The sequence below is a fragment of the Bos mutus genome, chromosome 23, assembly GCF_027580195.1.
Source record: "Bos mutus isolate GX-2022 chromosome 23, NWIPB_WYAK_1.1, whole genome shotgun sequence".
NCBI lineage: Eukaryota > Metazoa > Chordata > Mammalia > Artiodactyla > Bovidae > Bos > Bos mutus.
Window position 1 is genome coordinate 44,993,930 of NC_091639.1, and position 21,034 is coordinate 45,014,963.

Genomic DNA, 21,034 nt, shown 5'->3' on the forward strand with positions numbered 1-21,034 from the left:
GGCATCTAGTTCCCTGAACCAGGGGTTGAACCCAGACCCCTTGCATTAGAAGCATGGAATCTTAACCACTGGACCACCAGGGAAGTCCTAAGACAGGCTTTCTTAATGAGATATCATTCTTTTTTTTTTTTCATCAGGTCAATATACTTCATCCTCCAATATTCATAATACACAACTCAAAAGCTCTTCTTACTACTGGCTTGTAAAATTCGCATGGTGAATCTGTGTTAAATACAATATTGGCAAAGACAGCCTCAGTCTCTCAGGATAATCCATCACTCCTCAAAAAAAAAAAAAAAAAAAAGAAGAAGACATTCTCAACAACCAGCTTGATTTCCACATCTGTTTTCCACCATAGTTCTCTCTGTGTATATCTATCTATCTATATTCACTCTTACCAAAGTTTGTATAATTTATACTGATATATGTATTTCTCTCCCTGACTAAATTCTTTCTCTATGAAGACTTCACATAAAAGGGACATTTAATAATTGGTTGTTTAATTGAACTGAAATCTCTTCTCCTTGCCCTTTATTCTAGTTTACATTCAATTTGAGTTCAATCCACTTTGAATCATGATTCTTATTCTCCACCAATTCTAAGATTTTATTGTTAGTCAATAATGTTTTAATGATAAAGGCAAATATTTGCTTTATGCCAGTCTATAGGGCAGGTCTCTATGTGTTAAGATGCATGCATTATCTCTTTAAACACTTTTTAACCATCCAATGAGAGGGACTGTTTCTGTCAAAGAAGAAGTAGACAGAGATGGAAAGGATGAGAAAAATCACCCAGTAAGTGCAGGGGATGGGATGGACCCCAAGCATGCTCTCTAATTCCTCCTGGATAAGTACATCCTCCTCATCCTCTAAATATCTTCTCTCTCCTCCTCTTAGCCATTGCAAAGTTTTTCTGCATCATAATGTCAAGAGAAGAGTTCCTAGAAAGATCTTCCCCTCAGGTTGAATGGTTTTAAGAGTATTTGTTTTCGTCTAATCCAGTGTCTCCTAAACTTGATTTATCATCAAAACTATTTGAGGTTCTTCAAGAAAAAAAAAAAAAAGATTTATTGGACTCATCTGCACAGAATCTGTTCTGAATCTGTTCAGTGGAGGACCCAGGAATCTGTTCCTAAAAATTCTCAGAAGATGTTAGTCAGTCAGTCAGTTCAGTCGCTCAGTCGTGTCCAACTCTTTGCGACCCCATGAATCACAGCATGCCACGCCTCCCTGTCCATCACCATCTCCCAGAGTTCACTCAAACTCACGTCCATCGAGTCGGTGATGCCATCCAGCCATCTCATCTGTTGTCCCCTTCTCCTCCTGCCCGCAATCCCTCCCAGCATCAGAGTCTTTTCCAATGAGTCAACTCTTCGCATGAGGTGGCCAAAGTACTGGAGTTTCAGCTTTAGCATCAGTCCTTCCAAAGAAATCCCAGGGCTGATCTCCTTCACAATGGACTGGTTGGATCTCCTTGCAGTCCAAGGGACTCTCAAGAGTCTTCTCCAACACCACAGTTCAAAAGCATCAATTCTTCGGCGCTCAGCTTTCTTCACAGTCCAACTCTCACATCTATACATGACCACTGGAAAAACCACAGCCTTGACTAGACAGACCTTTGTTGGCAAAGTAATGTCTCTGCTTTTGAATATGCTATCTAGGTCGGTCATAACTTTTCTTCCAAGGAGTAAGCGTCTTTTAATTTCATGGCTACAGTCACCATCTGCAGTGATTTTGGAGCCCCAAAAATAAAGTCTGACACTATTTCCACTGTTTCCCCATCTATTTCTCATGAAGTGATGGGACCAGATGCCATGATCTTCATTTTCTGAATGTTGAGCTTTAAGCCAACTTTTTCACTCTCCTCTTTTACTTTCATCAAGAGGCTTTTAAGTTCGTCTTCACTTTCTGCCATAAGGGTAGTGTCATCTGCATATCTGAGGTTATCAATATTTCTCCCAGCAATCTTGATTCCAGCTTGTGCTTCTTCCAGCCCAGCATTTCTCATGATATACTCTGCATATAATTTAAATAAGCAGGGAGACAATATACAACCTTGACATACTCCTTTTCCTATTTGGAACCAGTCTGTTGTTCCATGTCCAGTTCTAACTGTTGCTTCCTGACCTGCATATAGGTTTCTCAAGAGGCAGGTCAGAAGATGTCAAGATACCAACAATTCTGGGAATCACAGTGGTTTCATTCTCAAAGACTGCCACTTAGGCTGGTGGGAGAAGAAATCAATGCATCCAAGAGACCCTCACTTCAACACGGGAAGCCTCACTTCATTTTTATTCAGACGTGACTCCAGATTTTGTGGATCCAAAATTATTGCAATTTGGAAGGGAACCTTTTTCAAAAATCTCTAATGTTATTAAATTTTACTAAAACACATGACTAGAAAATCAATCCTAAAAGAAGTCAATCCTGAATACTCACTGCATGGATTAATGCTGAAGCTAAAGCTTCAATACGTTGACCATATGATGCCAAGAGCCATCTCATTGGAAAAGACCCTGATGCTGAGAAAGATTGAAGGCAGGAGGAGAAGGGGACGGCAGAAGATGAGATGGTTGGATGTCATCGCCGACTAGATGGACATGAGTTTGAGCAAGCTCGGGGAGATGGTGAAGGACAGGAAGCCTGGTGTGCTGCAGTCCATGGGGTCATGGAGAGTCAGACATAGCTGGGCAATTGAACAAAACAAGTTCATATATGGAGATTCTAAATAAAGTTACATTATGGGTGAAATTAAAACAAATAACATTTTGGAGACTCCCAACACGGATGAAATTGCCTACCCTTGATCTTAGCAACTTATCATCAAGGTAGTTAATCTATCTGAAATAAAGATTTCAGGGATTTCTTTTCCTTAACACTTGAGATCAGTTTGGCATAAACTGATTCTTATTCTTAGTATAACCCAGAATATCTTATTCTTAGAATAACCATCATATTTCTGGGTAAATTTATTTTGTATAAAGTCTCTGCTTAATATACCATTTTAAATTTTGCCAGGAAATATACTTACGGATCTATAAGCCTCAATAATATGTTTTGTGGAACAATTTCTTATAAATACATTTGAAGGATTCCTTTTTACCCCACCATCACCCAAGACAGCATTCAGATCTTCACGGAATGAGCAGGCAGTATCAGAAGGTATTCGCCTACTGTCTCCACTGGCCAGTGAGATATCCCTGACGATAATACTTTTCCTCATACAGCAGGAGGGATGGATACAGGATATACCATTTCTTCAAGACATGCCACAGATTACTATACAAATGTAAATAACGTGGTTCCAGACCCTATAACTCAAAACTCAATTTGAGCAGTAACTCCTCTTAAAGGTAACACATTCGTAAATTCAGTAATGAGGAAAAAATGGGACTAGAGCCCTTCCTGACAACTGTGGGTGGAAACACTTTACCCAGCCATGAACAGCTTGTAGACTGGGTCCTCTAGCCCTGTCTCATTCACAGACCCTTTCCACAAACCCCATATATCTTAGCCTCAGTAGCACAGAGGAAATCTTGGTCTGCTTGAAGAAGTAAGACAGTTTTAATAAATCACAGTCTTACAATAATAAACACAGGAAATCTCTGGAAAATTGAACATCTAGTTTTATTTTTTTTTCTACCCAATACCCTGTCTTGGCTGCTGCTGCTAAAATGGTCTGACACCATACTCACAAAACTTCTTAAGTCCAGAAGCCTAAAAACTAATTTGGGCTGGTGTATAATTTCCTGTGTTTCCTTATTTAACATCATCTTTGTGTTCTCAGGGCCTCTGTAGCGCCCTCTAAGGAAAGGAATGCACAAGCTTCTCAAGAGTGATCGGAGCAAATAGCATAATGACCCCACACTCTTTTCCTGTGAATGCCTGCAAGCCATTTTCATCATAATCTATTAATGCCTACAAATACTCATTTTTAAATTATAAAATAAATCCAAACCACCCAATGGATTTGTGTGTTATAAACTGAGAGACCAATGCTCCAGACAGAGAAACCAGAATCACCTTATTCATTAACATCCCCCCCCCCCCACCACCCTACCTCCCACCGCCGCTACCATTTCCTAAGGCAAATATAACAAATATGCATTAGTGATTCTTTGTTCAGGTCAATTACTTTGGGGACCACCCTCCTGGTCTTCCCAAGTCAAAACAAGTCTCAAAGTTCTCAGTATAATTTTCTTTTCATTCAACTGTGTTGTCTCTCATATATCATGACTTTGTGTTTGTTAATAACACTGTCAATGGTGTTATTTCTCATGCATGGGTGCAGAAATGCCTTTTAAAATATTGTGCCTAATGGTATTCATTCTGGATGACTGTAAATGGAGTTGCTCATCTATACTTAACATTTCCTCCTGGAAGCCCCTCTGCCCACAGTGGAGACCTGTGCTGATGAGAAGAAGGGAAGACTGCGTTGTTTGAGGGACATTATCTTACTGGCAAAAAGAAAGAGTTGTAGCAAAAGGGTTCTTAATACCCTGGCAAGTAATGCCATCAGGACAATAGCCTATAACATCAAACTGCAATGATCTGGCCTCATATGGATCTGAAGATCCAGTAAGCAGAAGAGAAGACAGGCCTTGAAAAGATTGGACAGACAACCTCTTGAACACAAACCGCTTAACATATTCTGATTACTAGGTTCTAGTTTATTATAGTTCACTTACAGATATCCACTTGATTTGAGTGATTTTATTTCCATTACCCTTTTTAACTTTACAATTGGCTTATTATACAGATAATGCTATCAACCACACATTATTTAACGTCTGAGTTCAACAAAGAATTCAATGCAGTGTTTAATAGAGACATAATAAAAAGCAGTGGATGGTGAATAAATGAATAGAAAGAATCCAAGCCATAAAGAAATGAAAATACTTTGCCAAATTGTATCAGAAACAAGAGTCAGCTCTCAGACATCCTATTGGAAAATATGTATGTTGTTATTTCTAAACAGATACAGTGCTGTCACTGAAAGCTCAAGAAAACCTGAAACCTGGAGGACTTGGGAAGAAGTAATTACTTGGGGATTACTAAGAGATGTGTTTCTTATTATAATCAGTCTTGACTAAGAACAGTGTTACAATTTCTTGATGGTTCCACAGCACAGCAGTACAAGATCTGGAGAAAGTAGTATTAATTTTCTCAAGTTGTTAGCATGGATTTGCTTCAGTATGTTGCTATTTCAAAGAATGGTTCATTTAGTAGTTTGAAAAGCAAACAGGGATGTGAGAGCCTAGAACAATTAAAGCAACATAACTATAGCCTATGACCTGTTGCCATTATAAATTTGAAGCTCTCCAAGATGTTTACAAAACGAACAGCATTCTTCAAAAGAATGCCCTATATATTGACAATGAACAAACAGCCAAAATTCATAGACATTACAAAATATTCTATTATTCTAAAAATATAATTCCAATTAGCCTTCAATTTGATAAATGGGATATTCAAGATAAATGAATTTGGATAAAAATTTTAAGCATATAAAAGTAAATGCTTTATATTTACTCTAGACATTTATATATTTACTCTATACATTTATATTCCTTTCACTTTATCAAATGTGGAAGAAGTGAAATGTTAACATATGTATCTCTCATTAATATGTAAAACTTACCTACTGCTTAATATGATTTTTGGAATGTAATGCTACTTTTAGCATTCAGATTTATCTAATTTCCTATGTTCACTACATATTACTCCTGTAGAACTTTCCAGCAATATCACCAGGCAATATTAGATCGGTGTGCATGCTATGTGTGTGTTTGTGCATATCTAAAAATTAGGAAAAAATACTTCATTTTTATTTTTAAAATTTAACTGGAATTATAATTCTTATAAACATATCAACAAAGTATGTCTTTTAAAACCATAATTAATTTAAAAATAATTAGTATATGTTTCATTTTCAGTGTTCAATGTACAAGGATCCTGAATTCTTAAAAACAAGTGCAGCTGCTTGGCAGCCTTAAAACTGATGATCGAAACAGTCCTCATTTAATCTTAACACTTTAAACCTGGTTTTCACTAATGGCCTTGACTCATCCCATGAGCGTGGTGACTGTGACATGGGAAGTGCGTGAGTTCCTGGGAGCCTGGTCCACAGGACAGACTGCTCCTCTTCAGGTGGACGAGAGCGGCTTAGGCAGGAGCCATGCCAATGGAGTTGTGCACACTAAAAGAAGACTGACAAACTAATCAGAATAATGAAGAAAATACCATTAAAAAGTTAGAATCCAGTCTTTCTGTGCCAAACTGTATCTCTATTCAGCTTTTATGTAATTTTATTATATGCTAGACCTTTCAAGCTGTCGATGCATACTGATAAGTCTATGAGGCCCAATTTTAATGTAATGTTAATCACATACAAAAATTGAATTTTCATATGATCAAAATGCCTTTGACAGTTTCTTTCTTTCATGGATTAACTTAGAGAAAATTTGAGAGACTCAAATAAATAAAAAGTGAGATAAAGTATTTGAACATTTTAGGTCCTTTTTTATAATCTAAGAGCCAAAAAAAGACAAATTGTTAGTCAAAATGTAATTGATAAGATTAAGTCATTAGAAAAGCAGTGTATGCTGAGCATAGTAACTCTTTGAGCAGAATCATAGCTTTTGTCCTCATGGAGAAAAAGTAAAAAAAAATATTGAATTGTAGCTTCAGTGTGAAAAAAATAAAATCTACCTAGTGGAATTGCAACATTATTGCTTTTCATTGTAAGCTTTGCTTTTTGCTTTGCACACACAAGTGGAATTACATCTTAGGTAGAGAATAAGTTCCTGGCGAATGCCAAGTAATATGTACAAGACTAACAACTCGTTTTCCCCCAATTTTTTTGCAAAGTAAAAATTGAAAGCAAAGTAAAACAGAAAAAAAATATTAGTGCCCACAATCCTTGTACATTTTTTTCATATTTCTGATTGTTTTCCTGAGAGAGACAAAAGTGTTTAAAAAAATCTGTGACTATGCTTTAAGCAATCTGCATACCCTCTGTGATAACAGTGGCAAATGAGGTAACTGTAGGATGAAACTTTAAAATGTTGCATTTCAGGTTAGCCACTCCAATACTAACCTGAATCCCACAGGAGGCAGCACAATTGTCTATTGGGAGTGAGCAGGCCTCAGGTAAGTACTAGCAGCCCTGAGAGTGCTAAAATCTTTTGGAATTTGGGGGTTTCGGAATGCCGAGCCTGCTTTTCTCTCAACTCTGTTTTTCATTATTCATAAGGAAAAGCACATAAGTAACTAGATTAATTATTAGATCATTTTTAAAGACATAAGTGTCACAGATTAGAAAAGTGCTCCAATGATATCCCCCTACACATGTGTTCCTCTGCAACACCCCACCCCAGTCAAGAGGTGGCATGGATCCCTCCCTTTGAAACTGAATGCCTTTGTAGCTACATCAACTCATACAGTATGGAAAACTGATGCTAGAAAATTTATAAGGCTTGGCTATAAAGGGCATACCATTTGTGTTTGCCTCTTGGAACCTCTGCAACTCTAAATCACCATGTGATCGATGTAAGGCTGCCACGATGGGAGGAAATCCAAACTAGCCTATGTGGGTGAAAGGGCTCCTGTGACCCCGGGAAATGGGAACCGCGGTCTTATAAATTTCATCCTCTCTGGGCCGAAGGCAGAGGTCAGCTCCTCTGGGAAACACGGATGAGACTCACAGAAGATGAAATTACCCTGCCAGGACACTGTGCCTTATAAACAGAGGAGTTTGGAAGCTCTCCCCAAAAGCTCTTCACACAAGCCCTGCCACTTCCCCTCTTGCCCTGGATCTCTCTCTCTGTCTCTCTCTCTCTCACACACACACACATACACACACACACACACACACACACACACACATACAGACACACACAACTTCTAGGCTCAATTACCTGCTTCCCTGCCTCTTCCCCACACAACCATCCCCCTCAGAAAAAAAAACAGAGCAAGAAAAAGCAGCCAGGGGGCGCTCAGGAGCAGAAGCAACAACCACCCGCGTCTCATCCAAGTACATCTAAATCTTAAACTTCAACCCAGTAAATGTGTTTTCATTCCTAACAAAGAATTAATTGTCTCACACACTAAAAAGAGGACAGGGAAAAGTTTACACATTCCTTCTTGCTTACACTGTGTTTGGGCCATATTTTTAAGTGTTAGACTGATTTGTAAATAATTGTTACAGCCTTTTATGTGTATTTCTTTCTACTTTTATAGAGAAAAACTATTTCTGCCCTTTACTGACCCACCTATTCCAACAGTTAAAAATTAATTAAACAGGGAACAAATATTTATAACTGAGACTTTGCATGTGACAGATATAAACATACAGTGTCTTGTACCTTTCAGGCATTTTTATTTTTAAACAAATGGTATTCACTCATATGAATGAACATGTTTAAAACCAAATGGCCACATTAAAGATAATGGAAAACTCAAGTTCACTCTCAAAAATTATTGCATTTATAATGATTTAAATAGCTCATTACTGAGAGTTCCATTCCAAAGTTTCAGTAAACCCATAGAGTTTTATAAACACATTTTTTTTTCCTACTGTTACCGCTGTTCACTCTATTGAAGTCAGGAGCTCATTTCAAATGAGCTATGTGGACTCATTTCAAATGTCCTTAGATTATATGTCACTCTAAGGAAACCCTTTTTCCAGATAAGTTGTAAAGAACATGTATTTTTTAATGACAGGCATTTTATCATCTCTGGCCATTTAGATTATAGGTGTGGGATCCTGTTTTATATGGCAGCCTGCTACCGTGGAACTTTTCTTTCAGCTGCTTTAGTTAGAAAAGCTGCTGCCAAACAAAACAGTAGGAGGGAAGCTGTAAAAATGCTTTAAAATGCTAAAAAAAGAAATAAGTGAGCAAGCAGCAATCTAAACATAAACCAGAGGACTCTTCCCATGACCCACGTTTAAGGGAAAGAAACAGAAGATGCAGAGAACTAACAGTATGCCAATTTCAAGCCACACTCAAGATCTTTAGAAGAATTCGAAATTATTCAGACAATTGCACGTAAGCTGGTACACTAAACTCATCCTGACACAAATCTCAGATGTTTTTTTGAGTTAGACAAGCCTGGTGTCATGATATTTTCTCAAAAAAATGAGAAGTTATAGAATCTGGGAAAATATATACATAGGTAGATGTACAACTGAATCCCTGTGCTATACACCTGAAACCAACCCAACACTGTAAATCAACTGTATGTCGATAAAAATAAGTTGCTTTCAAAAAATGAGAGGTTATAATATAAAACTTCAAATTATCATTATAGGTTATTTAAGGCCTTTTTCATTAACATCAGAACAATGAAATCTACAGAGTTATATGATGAGATAACCTCCAACAACAATAACGAAATGCCAATGCAGGAGATATAAGAGACATGAGTTCCATCCCTGGGTGGGGAAGATTCCCTGGAGGAGGGCACAGCAACCCACTCCAGTGTTCTTGCCTGAAGAATCCCATGGACAGAGGAGCCTGGCGGGCTAAGGTCCATGGGGTCACAAAGAGTTGGACACGACTGAAGCGACTTAGCGTGTGCGCACACACACACAAACACAACAAGAACAACAGAAAAGGCTCCATGACACAAACTTAGTAAAATCTAGAATCCAAACATGACTATGGGAGATCAAATTGCCAAAATGGTACGGTCTCAGTCCTGCCCTTTGAAAAACTCTTGATGTGTAGTAATAAGTAACCAGTATAACTTTGAAAGTTCAATCTGATATTATCTTTGATCCAGGCACACTGTTCTTTTACAGATAGAGCAGTGATTTATTTAATAAAAACACTCCTTTTTTTTTTTTTTTTTTTTGGTTTGGAATGTATGTACCCAGATGAGTATTAAAAGTGAAATATATAGCATATTCTTTAATATTTGAAGGATGAGTATCTTTACTTTTTCAGACTGGAGTCCAACCCAATATTTAAACTAAACACATTATTTCAATCTTTAAGAAAAAGGCTGTTTATCCCAGAGAAAGCAACTGACTTAAAAGGAGCCGCAGATAAGTCAGTCAATCGTCTGTCAGTTAGACTTGTGCTCAGGTAACACTGGTGAGCGTAGGGGGAGCCAGGTGCCCTGGGCTCTGGCAGCCACAGACAGGGCTTTATGCGTAAACCCACCTGCGCTGAAGGCATCACTGCTGGGACTGCCAGGGTTCAAAGAGGCTCAGTCACTCACTCCAGCTCCAGGCGAGGCACAGAGACATGGTACAGAGGAGCCTCTGCTCCGCACAGCTGTCCTCGCGGGCCGTGTGGGGAACTCAGTCCTTTATCCAGTAATACTCTGAGCCAAATGTTGAGTTCATGACCTCTCAACAGGTTAAGTCCTGAATCCACCTCAGAACCAAGCCCAGAATGAATCATATTATTTTACGGTCCTATCACAGGCATCTACTTCCTGTGAGGCCAAAAGGCATTTTCCCATTACTGCTCACAGAGGGATGGCCCTCCCTCTGTTCGCTCCTTTGCTCTTGTTAGGAGCTAAGTAAGAAGAAGAGCAGCCTCCGTGCAAGGGGCTCTCACCTCGTTCTTCTCAGCGGCCCTGGGTGTGTCCCAGCTTACGCTCAAGAATAACCCACCAAGCAATTTCCAGTATAGCGGAATGAGATAATTTCCTGAACATCACCATAGTCGAGAGACAGCTTTACAAAACCATTGGGAAATAACAGTCTCTTGAAGAGATACTGATGTAGTTGGAGGTTATCTTATCATGTCGGGCTTCCCTGATTGTTCAGTTGGTAAATAATCCACCTGCAACTCAGGAGACCCTGGTTGAATCCCTGGGTTAGGAAAATCCCCTGGAGAAGGGAAAGGCTACCCACTCTAGTATTCTGACCTGGAGAATTCCATGGACTATACCATCCATGGAGTTGCAAAGAGTTGGACATGATTGAGCAACTTTCATTTTGACTTATCATGTAATTCTGAAGATTTCATTGTTCTGATGCTAATGAAAAACACAGAATCTGAAACATCATCTTGGTGGGGCATCATTAATGTTACCTGTCCTTCCTAAAACTTACTCTAAAATTATACCAGCCTATCTAGTTTCTCTCCAACAATAATCAAATACATGAAAAGAGCACTAACTAAACAAAATACATAGGCAATGTCATGAAGACTTAAAAGATGATAAAAAGTCTCACATGATAGTAAGTAAAATAATAATAGCTCACAGTTTGCAAAATGACAATGTCAAGGAAATAAGTCTAGTCTCATTAAGCTGTTTGTGTCTTCCTAAGGAAATTATCTGTAGCCTTTGTAACACAAGATTGAATACACGAACAAAATTTAAGAGTCACTTGTCCATATCAAAGGATGGAGTCATGTGTTATTACGATTTCAGGCTAACAGGTCCATTATTCATTTCATAGTATTTATTGAGCACCTACTTACTAGTCACCAAGCAATGGGGACACAGTGACAGTCAACAGAGACACGGTCAAGATTTCTTTAGCCCTCATAGTCTGGGAAGCAGATCCTGAGACAGCATTTATAAAATGTATATATGATTATAAATGGTGGCATTTGGGATGAAGAAAAGTCATCCCTTTACTTTAAGGTATCCCTTTATCCTTAAAATAAAGTTATCCTTCATTTTAAGGATCCATATAGTAACCCTGATATTTGAATATTGAAGCTGTGAAAACTGATGGATTACTGTTAATAATATTATTCATCCTTTTGTGGTCTCTCTTGTTTCCAACACCTTAAAAAGTACTTAAAAGCTTTTAATGTTTTAAGACTCTTACACCATCTTGTTATAACTGAAAAGCAAAGCAGAACCTGAGATGTACATAAGAAAGCATAAATGAAGCACGATTAGATACAGAGGGAGGATATGAGCAGGAATAAGAGACAGTTTAGTTTGCTGGAAGCTTCTGCCAAAGGAAGTAGGGCCACGTAGAGAGACCTTGAACCCCAGGCCAGGTTCCCAAACTTTTTAAGCAAGGAGAAGGGAGCTTATAAAGAGCTGAGAATGTGAGTTTGAAGAGGCTGGTATTTCTGGGAGGTTTACTTGGAAACAATGGGCAAAATGCAATAAAGGAGAGACAATGCTTACAAATATCATTTAAGAGAATATGCCAATAATTAATCCATAAGGGTATGGATTACTAACTCATCCATGGAGTTGAAAAATAATAGATAGGGATAGGCTACATAAAAGCAGAGACATTACTTTGCCATTAGTATGTATGTAGTATGTATGTAGGAGAAGCCAATGGCACCCCACTCCAGCACTCTTGCCTGGAAAATCCCATGGATGGAGGAGCCTGGTGGGCTGCAGTCCATGGGGTCGCTGAGGGTCGGACACAACTTGAGCGACTTCACTTTCACTTTTCACTTTCACGCATTGGAGAAGGAAATGGCAACCCACTCCAGTGTTCTTGCCTGGAGAATCCCAGGGACAGGGGAGCCTGGTGGGCTGCCGTCTATGGGGTTGCACAGAGTCGGACATGACTGAAGTGACTTAGTAGCAGTATGTATGTATGTGTAGAGACATTACTACTTAAAAGCAGAGACATTACTTTGCCAACAAAGGTCTGTCTAGTCAAAGCTATGGTTTTTCCAGTGGTCATGTACGGATGTGAGAGTTGGACTATAAAGAAAGCTGAGCACAGACAAACTGATGCTTTTGAACTGTGGTGTTGGAGAAGACTGTTGAGAGTCCCTTGGACTGCAAGGAAATCCAACCAGTCCATTCTAAAGGAGATCAGTCCTGAATATTCACTGGAAGGACTGATGCTGAAGTTGAAACTCCAATACTTTGGCCAGCTGATGCAAAGAACTGACTCACTGGAATAAACCCTGATGCTGGGAAAGATTGAAGGCGGGAGGAGAAGGGAACAACAGAAGATGAGATGGTTGGATGGCATCACCGAATGGGCATGAGTTTGAGCAAATTCTGGGAGTTGGTGACGGATGGGGAGGCCTGGCACACTGCAATCCATGGAGTTGCAAAGAGTCGGACATGACTGAGCGACTGAACTGAACTGATAGGCTATATTGAGGAGGAAGAATTTTGGGTCAGTAACTGACTAGATATAAAAGACTCTTGAGAATTTAAATCCAAGATTCTGAAAGGAACAATGGGCTATGAGCATAAAGTAGGATCAACAATAAGTATGGTTTTGAACCCACTGAGTTTCAAGTGCTAATAGCATGTCCAGCTGAAGCTCGTCAGAAAGGACAGAACTGGAAACACAGACGTGTCATCCTCTCAGAAGTGACTGTTGATATTGGAAGGGTCAGAAAAGAGGAGAGCAGAGGCAGGGGAAATTATTAAAGAATCTCGAGGGAACTTGGTGGTGGGGAAATGTTGTTGGGAAGCCAAAAGGAGCTTTAGGGTGGCAAGTGAAGGAGGATTGAAGAGGAAACCAAGGGAGCAGGATGAAAAAGTAATCAGCGAAGTTAAGTTCTGGGGAGAGACTAGGGGACCCAAGGAATAAGAACAGGGTTCAAGGAATCCGAGGATCCAGGGAATGAGAACTGGACTAGGAAGGGAGAGGGGTTCACTGTTTGCTAATTATTAATCACATTTCAAACATCAGAGCCAAGTCTCAGAAGTGATGGCTGCTTCCATATGCTAGCCAGCTCTGAATAAGACTATATCCTCTTCAAGAGAAGATTCCAGATGACTCCCTTTTGTCTCTGATGAATCTATGTATTTTCATCAATTATATGAATATATATAAACTAGCAAATATAAGCATTAAAAAAGAGTGTATATCTATTATACATTTCTCACTGTTTAAAATGGGATTGTATGGGCAAGATGTCAGGTCACACTTAACATCACTTCCTTCTAACAGACAAAACTGGTAAATCAGCTGGAGATATTCAGATCACTCATAAAGTCAGTAAAATGGTAGGTTCTAGGAGGTTATCTTAGAAGCAATGGGTGAGATGCATAAAGAAGGGAGAGACAGTGCTTACAAACATTATTTAAGAGACTATCCCAATAATTAACTCATAAGGCTGTGGGTTACTAACTCATCCATGGAGTTGAAAAAAAGAGATAACCATAGGCTACATTGAAGAGGAAGAATTTTGTATCAGTAACTGACTAACTAGATATAAATGACTTTTGAGAATTCAAATCCAAGATTCCCAAGGGAACAGTGGGCTATGAGCACAAAGCAGGATCAACAATGTCTGCTTGTGTAAATGGAAGCAAACGGAAGGCAGGACCCTAAACTGCTATTGAGAGTCTTATCCCCTACTCATTATATTGAACCATACACTCTTGGATGTTTAGGATGAAGTTCCAAACAGCTTTTAAACAACTAAGTCCAAATAACTTTTTAAGACTTAATATGTATATTTAATTAAAGATGTTTTTTACTTAATCATATCTAAGTGTATGGGCTTCCCTAGTAGCTCAGTTGGTAAAGAATCCACCTGCAATGCAGGAGACCTGGGTTTGATCCCTGGATCAGGAAGATCCACTGCAGAAGAAAATGGCAACCCACTCCAGTACTCTTGCCTGGAGAATTCCATGGACGGAGGAGCCTGGTGGGCTGTAGTTAGACTGTGTGACTAACTTTCACTTTCATTTTCAAGTGTATGGACTAATATTTTATAAGAATACAGAAAACTGGTAATTATATCAAGTTAATATCACAATGTATATCTCACTGTTCACTAAATCTTTCACTAAAGTGAAAAGTACTAGTCACTCAGTCGTGTCTGACTCTTTGTGACCCCATAAACTGTAGTCCCCTAGGCTCTTCTGTCCATGGAATTCTCCAGGCAAGAATACTGAAGTGTTTAGCCATTCCCTTCTCCAGAAGATCTTCCTGACTCAGGGATCGAACTCAAGTCTCCTGCATTGCAAGCAGAAACTTTACTGCCTGAGCCATCAGGTGTATGAGCTAAAATTTCATAAGAATATAGCAAACTGGTAATTATATCAGGTTAATATCACAATACATATCACGCTGGTCACTAAATCTTGGCAGTGTTGGATTAAGAATCCAGTTAAGGAATTACGGACTTACATACCTGTGGTATCCACCTGGAAGACACAAAGCTTGTCACTTCTATTACAGACAAGCCAGTTTGGGAAAGTTGATTGATAAATTCAATTTTTATATCTGTAGGAACTATAACCTAAGAAAACATGAAAAATTACATGTTATTTGCATAGCGTCTAAGACACATAAATAAAAATTAATTCTTAACTGAAAGTAAATACTATTTAAGATGTATAAATTCAAGTAGCAACTGAGAACACACATAATCATCTAATATATGAAATCCACATAAGCCTTTAGACTCTGAGTAAATATTTAGATTTAACATTTTAAGTAAACTGTGTAAAATAAACATCAAACTACCTTTTCATTCTGCAATCCATCCCTAGGTCCAACTTCTACTATTTTAACATATTCAGGGAATCCGGATAGCTGGGCTGATTCCTGAAGTGGAAAATACAAGGCAAGAAAAAGAGATAACTGTTATGTCATCAAAGCTGCTTATATGAAAAATCAAACAATTCCACTTTGTTAAGATTAAGTTCTCACCCTGGAAAGTTAAGAAAGGTAAAAAAATCAATGCAATGATATAGTGCAAAATACAAAGTTTATGCTATTAACAATGTGAAGTCATTTTTTTCTTACAATCCAATAATAGTATAATTGGGCATCCCTGGTGGCTCAGTAGTACAGAATTTGCCTGGGACGCAGAAGGCAAAGGAGACATGGGTTCAATCCTTAGATCAAGAAGCTCCCCTGGAGAAGCGCATGGCAACCCACTCCAGTATTCTTGCCTGGAGAATCCATGGACAGAGGAGCCTGGAAGGCTACAGTCCATAGGGTTGCAAAGAGTCAGATACAACTGAAGCGACTGAGCATAGCGCAGTAGTCTAATTATGATTAAAACTCAAAAGATGAATGTCAAAGATAAAACTGTGAAGAAGATGACTTAGGATCTAAAGATCAAATCTGTTGAGTACTTCTGTGTGTGATGATAAACACAGCATCATTTGAGTTCGTTAAAAAAACAGATCTTTGTATTGACAGACTTTTGCACTTTCCTTCACTTGCCAAGTGTGAATTCAGATTTCTTGCCTGTGCTGGCGAAGACGTGTTGTTTATTTCCTGTCTGTGTCACACAGCATGACCAGAACCTAAACACAGCTTCCTGAAGGTCAGACTCCCCCACCCGCACCAGGATGACCCAATCCTGGATATTCCTATCTGTCCCTAAACTAACGATTATGGACATACTATGTTTAGAAGGACACTAGTTTAAAATAGGAGAAATAGAAACAGACTTTCTCAACTTCATATTGCAGTTAAAATTAGAAATAGGCTACATCTTTCCAGACGGAACAAACATAACCTCCTGATATCTCTAAGCACAGTTAAGGACTGGTAATCAATCATCAGAATCTTCAGGCTAACAGAATTGAACCAGATCAGCATAACCTGTGCTTCTAAGTTTTCATTTCCTTGCTTTTTTGTTTTGCCTTCCATAAGGGATGATTAATCTGTGCTGACCAATTTGTATTGTCTCCGTCCTGGTAACAATCACAAGCATACATCGATGAAGTGGCTATTTTGGGTGTGGGACTCCGTTTGTTTCCATAACAGGAAAGAACATGCCCTGCCCGCCCTTGGAGGATCCATAGCTGTTGCTTGATTTTATTAGCATTCTGTGCTAACTAAACTCAGCAAAAGAACCCTGATGGTTTCTGTTACAAAGTTTACATACCACCCTCTGCAATGTCCACAAAATCAGGCAGTTCAATAAGCAAAAATTAACCAAAAAGGAAATGAATTCTCATTCCTGCATCTCCTGAGCAGGTTGTGATGCATGCAGTTGGGAGGGTGGAGGCTTGAGTGAGGACTTGTGCAGTTTCTCAGCCTTAGGCTCGGTTTTGGATGGTGATCATGGAGTCATGTCTCATTCACAGGGTGGCCGTCATTTCAACCAAACAGTACAGGAGAGAGGGGCATGGAAAGGCAGAGTAAATAAAGAGTAGCTCACTCCTCTCTCTTATTACATCCTAAAACTACAAAAAAAAAAAAAAAAATTAGGCAATCTTAAACCATGTTGTCTTATTATTGTTGACTGTTTCCTGAAACTCATTTCCAATAGCAATTAGCTTGGAGCCTACAGGGATGAAGAATATTTCTTTATTAAACAACAACATTTAACAAAGAATATGAACATGGTATTTTTTAAGCTGACAGCAGTATGCTGAGTATAATTAAAGGGACCTTCCCTTGCATCACTGTTGTAAGTGGCAGAGGTAACAATCTTAAGAAATTACAGTACAATTCTCCACCAAATACTGTTATAGGCATGGATCTGTATACCCTCTTCTGAATACCTGAGAAATCAGAAGAAAGTTATAATGCATTCAGTAAGCTCAAAGAACAACATTTCCCTTTACATAGCATGTGTGTGCATGCATACTAAGTCGCTTCAGTCAATTCTGTGCAACCCTATGGACTCTGTTCACTACCATGTCTCTAACCATGTATATCTAATGGGTACCTAATTGGTATATTTATTACTTGTTCTATTTTGGCATACACCCACCATCTAGCACTTAGTTGGGAGAAGGAAATGGCAACCCACTCCAGTGTTCTTGCCTGGAGAATCCCGTGGACAGAGGAGCCTGGTGGGCTGCTGTCCAAGGGGTCACATAGAGTCAGACATGACTTAAGTGACTTAGCATGCATGCATGCATTGGAGAAGGAAATGGCAACCCTCTCCAGTGTTCTTGCCTGGAGACTCCCAGGGACAAAGGAGCCTGGTGGGCTGCCGTCTATGAGGTCACACAGAGTTGGACACGACTGAAGCGACTTAGCAGTAGCACTTAGTCTGTCCTTCCTAAGTGCTTGTTGATTGTATTAGTGAGTCTCTTTTGTCACTGGCTTTATTTAAATTGTCATCCTTTTTCATTCAGTCTATTGCTTCCTAAGTATTCTCCCTAATCTTATTGTCCATAATTAAAATCTTTCTTTCAGAATCTACCAGTCATTTGGAGAGATCTATCAACCTAAGGTAAAAGATGATGCATGACTAACTCTCACCTTCTACCACAATCTACTTTAAGCATCCTGTGATTTTAGCCATGCTAGAGTCATGTCCTGCTCACTTTCATGACTGTACACATGAAGTTACTTTTCGTTGGAAAGAGCTTCTATTCATAGGGGAAATTTTCCACCAAACCCATGTCTCTTCTTCACGGGCACAGGATTGGACTTCATTTCTCCCCTAAGAGTCACATTTGAACAAGTTCAGCTGACAGAACATGAAGGTGAATGCTATGTACCCCTTTCGCTTGACCCATGAAAATACCCCATGTACACACATCCATGCTCCTTCCCTTCCAGACAGCTTGATGTAGATGAGTATGGCAAACTTGGAATCTGATAAAGACAAAAAAAAGAAAAAAGGAAGGAAGCTACACTTGAATCACTACTTGGAAAAGAATTCTATAAGAAGCAATTGTTTTGTCATAGAAAAATAAACATCAACTGTGTTACAATATTGAGAGGTGTATCTTTTATAGCTACTAATTATGAGAAAAAGATGAAGGGCCTGAAGTTTTACTTTACTTGCAAGCTAACAAGTTGAGCCTGCCATGGATGCTGGTAGAAGACACAAGAACCCTGGGTCAGAGAAGGAAAAAAGGTATGATCACTCCTAACAACCACAGTAGTTAGAGGATCAGGATTTATGTGGTTCTCCAAGCCCAATTTCCAGGAAGAAAAGAGGACCTTGTAACGCTTGCACAGGCAATGGGTTCCATTACAGGAAAGGAACTCCCAAGCACATGGAGCTTGAAACTTTGGTAACAGTCAGTAACTGTATGGCCCCTTAGTGACAGAGGGAGACATGTCTTTATGAGGCTTGGCCATGAGTTCGCCTGCCTTTTGTCCCAGAGAAAGACACTCCCCCTTGGCTCCAGAAGGATATACTAGTTCTATCATTGAAAGCTGCTCTGCATACAAAAATCCTTGGAAAGAGAGTTTGGAACAAGGTATTTGTGCCTCTGCTTGTAAGACAAACAAAAACTCAAGACACCCATGAAGAATTATTTCCCAATAACACCCACTTCATTTTTACACCATCTTGGTTTATGGTAAATTGTCACATTAATAAACCATTCTGTTTAAATGAACAGGAGCTAGAACCAAATCAGTTCAATTTATCTCATGAAAATATTTAATTAAAGCTAATCCAAAAAAAATTAAAAATAAAAATAAAGCTAGTCCAGCAGGTGGCTTCCAGGATGGCACCATGGTAAAGAACCTGCCTGCCAGTACAGGAGACATGAGTTATATCCCTGGGTCAGGAAGATTCCCTGGAGGAGGAAACAGCAACACACTCCAGTATTCCTGCCTGTAAAATCCCATGGACAGAGGAGCCTGAAGAGGTATAGCCCATGAGGTCACAAGAGAGTTGCATATCATTTAGCAACTACAAACAGCAACTAAAAAACAACAGCAACAGTCTCACCAGACCTCCAAGGAACAGGAGAAAACAGCCTACAATACAATACAAAAATAGCCATGCCCACTCCTCCTGAGGGTCCTGTAGCCAACCAGCGGAATGAATCCTATGCAGCATGGTCTCGGCATCAGAAACCTGGAGTTGTTTACTCTGTACCTATGTTATGACGGTGGGTATGTTACTACGTTCAGTGCTATTATATATCCAGCAGCAATGGTGGCAATCCAGGCAATGGAGGTTTGATCAGCAGTGTGATTCCAGTGTGCCTCATCAGAGTATGGGCCTCAGATGACCCATCGGCAGCCATAATTTATTGCCATAATTCATAGTGCCTCCCCAAGGTGTCTTTAACATCTAAGTCCACAGTTTCCCAAATGGCAGACAAATAAGCTAGGCCAATGACCACAACCCACGAGTCAATAAAAACATGGGAAAGGCCTCCAGTTCCACTGGACGAGTAGAGTGATCACAGCCCTTTTCAGTTCTGCATGGCAGCCTGGGAGGTTTCCCAACCACAGGAGCCCAGGGGTCATCATCAGGTTTCAGCTCAGCTGAAACATCATCCAACCACGCTAAGAAAAGCACCGTGAAGAGAAGGGTCCCCACTGAGCTGGTAGCTTTGTTCCAGGCAGTGGAATGGACAACAGAGGGCAATGACTACTTTTCGTGTGTAAAGCTGAGATTGCACTGGGGACAGGCCAACGGCTTTCTCAAATATACCATTTCCATTTGATTAGTGAGGCCTGTTGAAAATGTCTGACCTCGTTAGCCACCACCTCCAAGTTGAATCCCCAGAATGGAAATATGGGCCAGAGAGTCAGAGAAACCTCCCTGAGTCAAGTGTCCAGTTAAGAAAAAGGACTCCATGGCAGGCTGACAACTGATTTTCCAAAGATACCTGGAAGGCTGTGTCATGGCAGTAATGGATACACAGCCCTCCAAAGTGCCAGGAGGAGGAGGCTTCCTGACTCTGCCAGAAGCCTCAATTTGCCAAATCACCAGTCACAGAGCCTTGGAGCTCCAGGAGGTCAGAGATTTTGGGTATCCCCCGAAGGTTGTGTTCTGCTTCACTACCTGTAGCTCTTCCTATTGAAATGGTTCCCTCTGGCATTTATGGGACAGAAAATCACAATCACAATATGCTCCAGTCTTCACTATACATTCAGAAGTGGAAGCAGCAAGGCTGCTTCACCTCCCCTTTGCCACTGGGAGTACTGCTCAACCCCATCGATTGAATCAGGACACCCACCACCACGGGACTGATAGGATGGTGACTTGGTAAGAGTCCCCACTCCCCGAACTGGCCCCTAGCATACTCAGAGGCTATTCATGCACCAACAATCAGCTTTTGCCTGAAACAGTTGAAGGAGGAAGGACAACAATGATGAGGGGGTGCAGAAGGAAAGACCAGCATGGCAGCTGTTCACTGGCTCAAAACAATGACCTTGCAATGTCTCAGGTCTACACAAAGCCATATACCAGAGAGCAAAATCATTATTTCTGACGCCATCT

General features: G+C 39.8%; 1 protein-coding gene across 3 annotated transcripts in view; it reads right to left on the reverse strand.

The window, feature by feature from the left end:
- HMGCLL1 (3-hydroxy-3-methylglutaryl-CoA lyase like 1) overlaps positions 1-21,034 on the reverse strand; it is a 201,148-nt gene that overhangs the window by 114,755 nt on the left and 65,359 nt on the right. For 2 of the 3 annotated variants that reach the window (XM_070360686.1, XM_070360685.1), the window contains exons 2-3: positions 15,388-15,468; positions 15,053-15,160 (exon numbers count right to left, since the gene is read on the reverse strand). In XM_070360686.1, the coding sequence (XP_070216787.1) occupies positions 15,053-15,160; positions 15,388-15,468 (189 nt within the window). Of the gene's footprint in view, positions 1-2,438; positions 2,686-15,052; positions 15,161-15,387; positions 15,469-21,034 lie in introns of those variants that run through there. The other variant, XM_070360687.1, reaches the window with a different exon arrangement.